The sequence below is a fragment of the Salmo salar genome, chromosome 10 (assembly GCF_965601325.2).
Source record: "Salmo salar chromosome 10, fSalSal1, whole genome shotgun sequence".
NCBI lineage: Eukaryota > Metazoa > Chordata > Actinopteri > Salmoniformes > Salmonidae > Salmo > Salmo salar.
In genome coordinates, this window is record NC_138300.1 from 115,737,039 (window position 1) to 115,746,625 (window position 9,587).

General features: G+C 40.0%; 2 protein-coding genes across 2 annotated transcripts; both read left to right on the forward strand.

The window, feature by feature from the left end:
* Nucleotides 1-434: 434 nt before the first annotated feature.
* Nucleotides 435-2,614, forward strand: LOC106561637 (fibroblast growth factor 3). Its single transcript, XM_014125762.3, has 3 exons — nt 435-1,058; nt 1,517-1,620; nt 1,857-2,614. The coding sequence occupies exons 1-3, from the start codon at nt 782-784 to the stop codon at nt 2,187-2,189; spliced, it is 714 nt and encodes a 237-aa protein (XP_013981237.1). The 5' UTR covers nt 435-781; the 3' UTR covers nt 2,190-2,614.
* A 2,463-nt stretch (nt 2,615-5,077) lies between these two features.
* On the forward strand, nt 5,078-9,356 carry LOC106561638 (fibroblast growth factor 4B-like). The gene is made up of 3 exons (XM_014125764.3): nt 5,078-5,672; nt 6,994-7,097; nt 7,466-9,356. The coding sequence occupies exons 1-3, from the start codon at nt 5,372-5,374 to the stop codon at nt 7,640-7,642; spliced, it is 582 nt and encodes a 193-aa protein (XP_013981239.1). The 5' UTR covers nt 5,078-5,371; the 3' UTR covers nt 7,643-9,356.
* The last annotated feature ends 231 nt before the right edge of the window (nt 9,357-9,587 follow it).

Below are 9,587 nucleotides of genomic sequence, written 5' to 3' on the forward strand. Positions count from 1 at the left end.
AAAATAGAAATGTGTTATTCCATCAGATTTATTTTGACACTACAAAACAGCCATAACATGTACCAATATCTTGACAGGGGTGTAGACTATATACTATTTGTGGGAATACTTTAAATAAGATGTACATATTTTGATCACTATGTCTGCCCTCTAAATAACATTATAGTGTCCAGCTGTTTCGAATGTGAAACCATTTCTGCCATCTTTACCACCGATGTCTTCGTTTTAGCATCTTTCCACCAAGTGGGCAAGAGTTGGGAGTTTGAATTGACCAGGGGAATGCTGGTGTTGAAACCCATGCTGTAGGCTATAATTTTGGAATGTCTAATTGGCATTTTGGATCCATCAAAAGTAAAGCTGAGAGGAACGCTCTGTCCTCAGATGGCTGGCTCGCCCTTTGTGAAGCTGCTTTCAGCAATGAGCCTCTGTGTGTAATGTCATGTTTTATCCATCCATACCTACTGCATTCTCATAGCTCACACAAGACCGTACCTTGCCTTTCTCCGTCGTAACAATCGCCGCAAAAGGGCTATCGAATGAACGAGGGCTTTTATTTTGCGCGCAACTTGGACATCTTCACGGTGTACTCGTCTCATTTCCATGACGATTTCAAAATCAGGTTGACTGAAAGCGAGTTACTGTTGGCAAAACGAATGTATCTAAAGTGGATCCATTTTATCGGACTGGACTAATGGACTTCCTAAGAATTCGATGGAAACTATTGAGTCCGTTTATGTCACTCATGGAAAAGGACTAATATACTATTTTCGGCCATGCCACAATGGTTATAATTCTGGTCTTGCTATTGGTGAATGTATTACACCCCTGTCACCAAAAGCCTCGTTCTTCTTCGGTGGTCAGGACATCTACTCCGCAGAGTGTCGGTGGGCAGAGCTGTGACCCGAGGCAGCGCAGGGATGCTGTGGGGCGCGGAGGAGTGTATGAGCACCTTGGGGGAGCACCGAGACACAGAAAGCTATACTGTGCCACAAAATATCACTTACAAATACATCCCAATGGGAAAATAGATGGGACCCTGGAGGAGCATAACCCTTTCAGTGAGTACAGTATAATTTACGCTCTTATTTCTGCCTTCTTATATGTTATACATATATTGAAGTTTATGTTCAGCCACTATAGAGGCTAAAGACTAACAAGGATAGTCCCACGGTATACATGATTGGAAATAGTTTTAAAGTAGACATTCATGATTTCTCCGTTAAAACAGAGCTCTGTTTTACTTCTTAATTATGGGGGTCGTTCCTACTAGCCACTGTGCATTGGCAATTTGGAAGGCTACATTGGAGAGACCAGAAGACTGCCTGATGATGATGTAAAGTGTTACTGAAGTCTTAACTAAAATCCATACAACATTGTTGTTGCATCCAACACAACTGTAGTGGTATATACATTATAATAACATTGTTATTACACTGACATAAGTATCACTTCTCATTCCATGAAATGACAATGAATGAACTTTTTTTTTTATTGACTAAATTGTTTTCCAATTGAGGTATATTGGAGATCACAGCAGTGGATGTGGGACTGGTGATGATTAAAGGACTGTTCTCCGGGAGATATCTGGCCATGAACCAAAAAGGACGACTACATGCATCTGTAAATGAGAGATGATCTCTGAGCTCTATCTTTGTCCTGCCTCTGTTCTTCTGTCTGTCTGTCTGTCCTTCTGTCTCTCTCTCTCTCTCTCTCTCTCTCTCTCCCTCTCTCTCTCTCTCTCTCTCTCTCTCTCTCTCTCTTTCTAATAATTGGATAATTGACTACCATTCATATATAGTCTCTGTTACATTTGGAAAAACTTTATTTGGTTTCAACTAAAGTCATTTTGTTCTCAGGCTGCCTTCACCCAGGAGTGTGAGTTCATGGAGCGGATCCATGAGTTAGGCTACAACACCTACGCCTCCCACCGCTACCGGACGACCCCACACTCCACCTCAACAGGAAGTAAGCAAAGGGTGAGCGCTGGGAGGCTGTGGTATGTGTCAATCAATGGAAAGGGCCAGCCAAGGCGGGGCCTGAAGACCCGAAAGACAGAGAAGGCCTCCCTCTTCCTGCCTAGGGTCCTGGGCAACGAGGACCATGACATGGTTCACCTGTTGATCAACAGTAGTCTGGGGTACAGGCAGACGGCCCTCGGACTCACAGGGGGAACAGGGCAGAGGAGATAGAGATGTGTCCATCTCCAGGGAGCTTGATGACAAGTCTCACTTGTCAGACACGTGGACTGTGGGAAGAGCATGACTGGTGACTGAGAGATACAAGCTACCCCTGCCCTCATTTAAACCGGCATAATGATACTGTCCTGTGAATAAAGTGATCAGTGTCTTGAATATAACGTATCTGTGTACTCTTACTGTTAAATCACATCATTGGAATTACATGAAGTTAATGTCCTGTATTTTTCTTGATGACCATTTCATAGGAAGATGTCTGGAAGGATGCATGTGGATTTACACAAGAATATAATGTACAAAAAAGCACTTGTACAATCAGTGGTATATTGTCCTCTGTGACTCCGTTGGTAAAGCTTGATGCATGCCAGGTCCCATCCTGATGTACGTTACTATGGGTAAAAGTTTTTGCAAATGATAAATATTATGTATATTACCATTGTGGTGTTTATTTATTTGATTTTTATATCATGAACACATTTTCTATCAAAATTGCTTTTGCATTGTTTTTCTACTGGTTTATATAACTCAAGTTTCATTAATCATGGCAGTCTATATTTTTATTTAAGAATTAGGCAAATAGTCTAGAGTTTTGTGGAATTATCGGGCTGCCTGTGTAAACGCAGCCTTTGGGTTCTGTTTTCAATGTGTAGCATCGGTTCTGTTCATTAGTAGACACTGCACCCTAGGGGCAGCAAGTAAAACCACTTCTCTTCAGACGTTCTGTTCACATTAAATTACATTCCAAGAGAGTAACTGTACTCGTTAAAATACATATTTGAAGCTATTATTAGATGACCAATTTCCCAATGACAACAGAAACATAACGAAAGGAGCACAGGTCATTCGTTTTTGGAGTAATGATAAGGTTAGACAGTTGTAGGTAGTCATAAATCATTGTCTTACAAAATCAATGTATTTTATTATTTGAAATTACTGAAACAAGTGACGGACTGTGGCTTTAACATACATTGTTTCACAGCCTGTGAAAAGTTGAACACAGACATCCTGGATGCGGCACCCCGTCCAGCATCGATCTGACGACAACGCAAAACCACGTGGCTAAAATGTAGTACCATGGAGAGCAGCTGGAACGCCTACGTATAGGCTAGAACTCAGAAGCCTGAAATTATTATTCATATTTCGGCTCTTGTGTGATACGATATGGGTAAATATCAACAACCATCGATCTAATAAAAAAAAACGATCTAAAAGACTGTGTTGAAGTTTGATTCTTGCAAAGCAATTAATTACCTAAACCTGAAGATTTTCAGACTTTTTTTCAAGTATCAAATAAAATAAGTAGGCTGTCTAAATATCAGACTAAAGGCTAATATTTTTCTTCGGACATGAGTTTGCGTTAAACATTTACTCTGAACCGATTCCAAAGCAATATTGTTGGAAGTTTAATACCAAAAACACATTTTAAACATCAAATAAAGTTAAGTATATTTGAGAATTTTGCCAAAGTAATGGTGTCACAGACATTACATGGACCGTTTTTGACTTAAACTCAGGACCACCTTATATCAAAAGTAAATAGAGATTTATCAGTGGAGGCTGCTGAGAGGAGGACGGCTCATAATAATGGTTGGAAAGGAGCTAATGGAATGGCAACAAACAAATGGAACCCATGTGTTTGATGTATTTGATACCATTCCACTCATTCCACTCTAGCCATTAAAATGAGTCTGTCCTCCCCAATGAAGGTGCCACCCACCTCCTGTGGATTTAATATAGCTTCTTACATGGCCCTCAGTCTTTGTTTTATGTATAATTTAACAACAATTCGCCGCAATTTTTCCACCAGTAATTCGCCAGCTTGAAATAATTAAATCATGTTTGTGAACAGGTGCAAAAGTCGCTGCGCCTCACGCACCAATTGACACCTCAATGTCATTCCGGTTGTGTATTACACTGGCAGAGTGGCAATAGGCTTTCCAAGGTCTGGACGGTCACACATAGGGTTCAAACATCGAGCAAACCTTTGATATTAACTTTTATTTAACTTTTATGGACGTGCATTGGTATTGCATGGGTGTTTTACGCATCACTGAACACGATGGGCCAGAAGTTGAGTCTAATAATGGACAACTCCAACATCCTGTGCGTAAAGCCTTGGAACCCTGTGCGTAATCGCTTGGTACAGTCTGGGTGTTTTACATTGTGTTTAGCTGATCAGATGAACAGAAGATGTCTGTATCAGATTACTGTAGATCCCTCATCCCCATGCAGGAGACTTGGGTTGATAATGTCTCCAACCTTTTTAAGATGCTAAAGTATTTGTCTTGCATCAAAATAATACAAATATAACCTTATTGTTGACATTGTCCCATTTAAATAATTGTTTTCGCTCCACCTGTCTCTTATTTCCATTATTGTAAAAGTAGGAAATTCCACTAAAGTGCTGTTGTTTTCCTGTTATGGTTTCATTTATAGCACTGTCTACTGTGCAACAGTCTGCTGGCTTTTCAGCTTCCTATTCTGCATCCTGCAACACATTTGTTTTATTTCAGACGATATCGGAGGAAGTTTTAGACAACGATCCCATGCGTAATTCATCCTGTCGCCTGGACACACATTGAGAAGCCTGGGAAGAGCAAGATAAAAATACACTATATACAGGCTGGGCAAAACGTTTTTATATAGGTTACATGTGTCAGCTCACACTAACATTACAGTCAATACATCAACCGAGCGCATTGAATTGCTTGCCCACCGCCACTCCGATATCAAAGTGCACAAGAAAGGGAGGTGGTTTTCTAATGACTTTGCGTCGAAGGTTGCTCCGACTCTAAGAGTTGAGAGCAACATTTTGGTGCAGTAGGTGGCGTGTGATGAAATTTCGGAGCACATATAAGTATCGTCAGGAGAGGAGATACATGGCCATGTCCTGCAATACGCCTGACAACTCACAACTCCAACACAAAGCAACTCGGAATAGAGTAATACAAAAAACAAAACAAAAAACAGCGGAGCCATTGAAGTAGCCTACAGAAAAGACTTCATGCAGACTCAGAAATAAGTTAACTTTTTCACTGGATAGACTAGTGAGGCTCACTGAGTCCCACAGTCTCCACAACTTTTTTGTCAACCTGTGAGCACCACGGACAGGGGAAAGGGGATTTGGGGAATTGTAAAACCTCTTCAAACACAGCACTGACCGACCGCACACAGGGATGTCTGTCCACGCGTCCTGGCTACCAGTACCGCTTCTGGTGTGGGGACTAGTGTGTACCTCAGTGCGCACTGCCCCATTCGCGGGTAGGCAGACCGACACTCCAGAGCGCCATTGGGAAACGCTCTACTCTCGCTCACTGGCTCGAAACCCATGGGAAAAAAGAGAAATCAACCGAGACGGTGACTATCTTACAGGCATCAAAAGACTTCGGCGTCTATACTGCAATGTCGGCATTGGGTTTCATATTCAAGTTTTACCAGACGGAAAGATAACTGGAATACATAACGAAAATAGATACAGTAAGTTCATTCTCATGCTTTTATTGAACTCATCATCTTTGCGCCAATTGTTTGATGCCCCTCTCTTGGTCTGCAACCTGTTTATGCCATGCGCCACCACTTTGGAAATTCATATTGTGGGATCGAGTTGTGTGAATGGGCACCGTGCCAACTTGAGCATAATACTGTGTTTAGATTAGGCTACTAGCGAATTGACGTCACATGGATGTTAGTGTTATTGTCCCATGTGACTACAGTCGAAGGATGCAACGGTGTGTTTTAGCCAAAAGTGATTTTTCATTTCGGCTTCTTTGCAAGGCTTTTATTTATTGCGCCTCCTTGAACAATTTTCGCTGGTCTTTTTTTTCAATTAAAAAGGCTTCGGGACATGTTTCTGAAATGTCAAAAGGAATCAGGGATGATACCAGATCTGAGAGTGTGGGGGGGGGGGGGGGGGGGGGGGGTTGCCCCAAACACACTCACTTTAAAATGTACTATTTTATTAAAACGTTATAAAAAACATCTCTCTAACCAAGTGGATTATTTATCTTTGGGCTCACTGGTATATATAAAACTGTTTATAGATCTAACCCCATTCAAGTATATATATAACTTTTTTCAAAATCACAAAATATTAGATCAAAATACCTCAAAATAAGAACAAATTCTTATTTACTATGACCGCCTACCCTGGCCAAACCTGGACGGCGCTGGGCCAATGGGACTCCCAATCACAGCTTGATGTGATGCAGCCTGGATTCAAACCAGGGACTGCAGTGACACCTCTTGCACTGAGATGCAGTGCCTTAGACAACTCGGGAGGTATTATGGAGAATAGACTAGTCATCATAATACATTATGGTATTAGGTCCAGTAGTGCATAAAGTCAGGACCCATTAGAAAATATGGACTATTTTTCTCTTCTTTCCTCACAAATGAGAATATGTTTTTTTTTTTTTTAAACAATCCTCAAATAGAGCCACAGAGACAAGACCAAGTTGTTGTGTTTTTTTATCTTGTTTTATTGTGCAAGCCCAACGTAGGCAATTTAATCAAAAGTCCAACCTGTTACTGGGTACTTGACTGAAAGGAAGTCTAGATCATATTTAGCCTAGGCCTACTCGATGCTCCAATTCATCACCTAGTATCAAGGGAGGAAAGCATCATTTCCTTGCAGGATGTTCCAGTACCAGTTTAAACAGAGACCTAAACAGACCTGTCTACTACAGTTGTCCTTATCTACTCCGTCTAGTTTTACAACACAATGGATTATAAACAACTTCGTTTTGGTGTAGATAAGTACAGTGTAAACATAGCAGTGATATTCTTTGTCTCATTTCAGGTCTCCTTGAGATATCACCTGTGGAGAGAGGGGTTGTGACGCTCTTTGGCGTCCGAAGTGGTATGTTTCTGGCAATGAACAGCAAAGGGAAGCTCTATGGATCTGTAAGTAGACATGACATGTTTTCTGGGATGTATTTCTGCGTCACAACATACTTTGCTTCATGAGAGATCTCCACAGCAAAATGATAGTCAATGTCTTGGCATGCCTGTACATGTTTTGTAGCTTATGAACGTCATAGTACACTACGCCACAGATGCATTCAATACAAGGTGTAGACATGTCCTTTCCCTAGACTCCATGACATGTACAGTAGCCTATATGGTAATATGGAATTGTCAAAAAAATCCCAGGTGTTGAGATTGACATGCGTGATTGGGGTCATTTGGCCAACAGAGTTTCGTTATAGTCTACTGTACATTGGATTATTTTAAGGTAAATATTAACCTCTCTTCTCTCATCTCTTCTCCAGGGTCATTACAATGATGAGTGCAAGTTCAAGGAGAATCTCTTGGCAAATAACTACAATGCTTATGAGTCAGCAGCCCACCCAGGGATGTATATTGGACTGAGTAAGACTGGCAAAACCAAAAAAGGAAATCGAGTTACACCAGCTATGACAGTGACACACTTCTTACCAAGGATCTGAATGACTCCAATGAGACTGTACCTTCAACAAGGGTAGAGGAGAGAGACTGGAAACAATGCACTTTCAAATGTTTTTCTAGAGTGAGATATTTAAGTTATTTATTTATGATTCCTGAGAATGTTTGTATTTTGGGAAAGTGGAGTAATGTAGAAAGAGGGGATGAATAATGACAATTGTTTTGTTTTGTGTGCTGCTATAAGTGTCTTGAGATTTTTTTTTTAAGAGTAAATTTGATTTTGCACTTTTTTAAAGATCTGTTGTGCGCAGAGGTTGTGCAGTAAGCATTGTTATCCTACTTGTACTACTTTGAAAGGAATTGGAGACCCACGTTTGCCAGATTTGTGTCTCAGCATCAAAAAGGAAGATGATGATGGCAGGTCCAAACCCTTCAGTTCAGTACTGGTCCCATGATTAGTTATTTATTGGTCAGTACAATGACGAGTGGACCCAAAAACTAATCAACACAGAAATCGGTTCCTGCATTGTATTTGTTGAACAAAGTCATGGTCTTGGCCAGAGTTGTGTCATTGCAGTATTTTTTTTTTTTTTTCATTTCTAATTGATTTAGTGTTTTACTACCTCATTATGGAGAAGCAAGGAGGGATTGTGTTGTTGTTTGTTCAGTGTCATTTATGTTGTCTTTCTGAGCATGACATACAGTATGACGCAACCACGCTTCTACGCTTTACAACTTAGCCGACACTGGATATCACTGATGAGATTGAATAGAGAGGAACCCAATCAGAGAGATGGAATCGGAGTTTAGATGGCACATCCGTTAACCCCGGTCCAAGGTTGAACTATATTGTTGTTGTATGCATGTATGGTAAAAACTCTTTCATAAATAGCAAATTTACACACAAATGACTGGACCCTCCTCTACGGCCACATTAGTGATTATTCTAACTTTATATACATATATAAAGTTATCTATGACATTGTTACGTTGTAAGGTTTCCTGTATTTCAAACATATGTCTTGTTGTACTCAATGCCTGATATGTGGAAATTAAACCAAGAAGAATATAATTTCTTCTTTGGCACAGCAGATGCAGAAAATTGACATATACTGTAAACTGAAACAGGGCTCTCTATTCAGTCTGTATAGCTGAAGCATTACAAATTGCCGAATGGAAATATAAAGTTAATTTCAGATTTAGCCAACATACTGATGTAGGATCTTAATTTGAGCCAGTTTGTTACAGCAGGACAATAATCCTGCAGCAATAGGAAATGTGAATTGTTATTTGGATTATAATTAATGGACATTTTTGTAGGTGTTGATGCATTTTTTGTAAGGGAACCTCAGAAGACTTTTTAAACCTCAAATACACTAAACGTTAAAAATGTCTTGCATTGCAGGAAAGGGTGATCAAATTAAGATTCTACATCTCTATGCAGTGTTTAATGTGAACGCAATCTCCGCTAACGCTGGAACATTGTTGTTAAATTTCAATCACACATTAACGCTGAACTTCCGTGGTACGGATTGAATAGAGCAGTAGATGTCTTTCTTACTGTGGTCATTAATATTATCCCTTGTGATATTCTGCGTTCAGTTCAAAATTATATTATGTCCCCTTATGTTATGCATTTCATGTAGCCTATACAGTATGTATCAACATTATGTCTGTAGTTTTATACAGGTCCTGTTCAACATTATGGTGTATGTGCTGTGCATATTATCAAAAGACTTTAGGAAAGTAAATAAATTGTGTTCTGCAGCATAACAACTTTGTGTTATGGATTGTTCCAGAAAGCAGTGCATTGACAAGTAGAGACTGAAACCAACTCTGCACCACCCTATCAAGCTAATACTCAAGTTCAAGTCAACCTAAAAAAAATGCTCTGTCTGTGAATAATGCCAACCTCTCTCGATAGTTTACAAACACAGTACCAGTCAAAAGTTTTGATACACCTACTCATTCAAGGGTTTTTCTTAATTT

Excerpts from the sequence above, each read along its gene's own strand:
- LOC106561638 (XM_014125764.3), top strand. The coding sequence starts at position 5,372 with ATGTCTGTCCACGCGTCCTGGCTACCAGTACCGCTTCTGGTGTGGGGA. Across the intron at positions 5,673-6,993 it reads ACATAACGAAAATAGATACA|GTCTCCTTGAGATATCACCT; the intron begins GTAAGTTCATTC and ends GTCTCATTTCAG. Across the intron at positions 7,098-7,465 it reads AAGGGAAGCTCTATGGATCT|GGTCATTACAATGATGAGTG; the intron begins GTAAGTAGACAT and ends TCTCTTCTCCAG.
- LOC106561637 (XM_014125762.3), top strand. The coding sequence starts at position 782 with ATGGTTATAATTCTGGTCTTGCTATTGGTGAATGTATTACACCCCTGT. Across the intron at positions 1,059-1,516 it reads GGAGGAGCATAACCCTTTCA|GTATATTGGAGATCACAGCA; the intron begins GTGAGTACAGTA and ends TTTCCAATTGAG. Across the intron at positions 1,621-1,856 it reads AAGGACGACTACATGCATCT|GCTGCCTTCACCCAGGAGTG; the intron begins GTAAATGAGAGA and ends TTTTGTTCTCAG.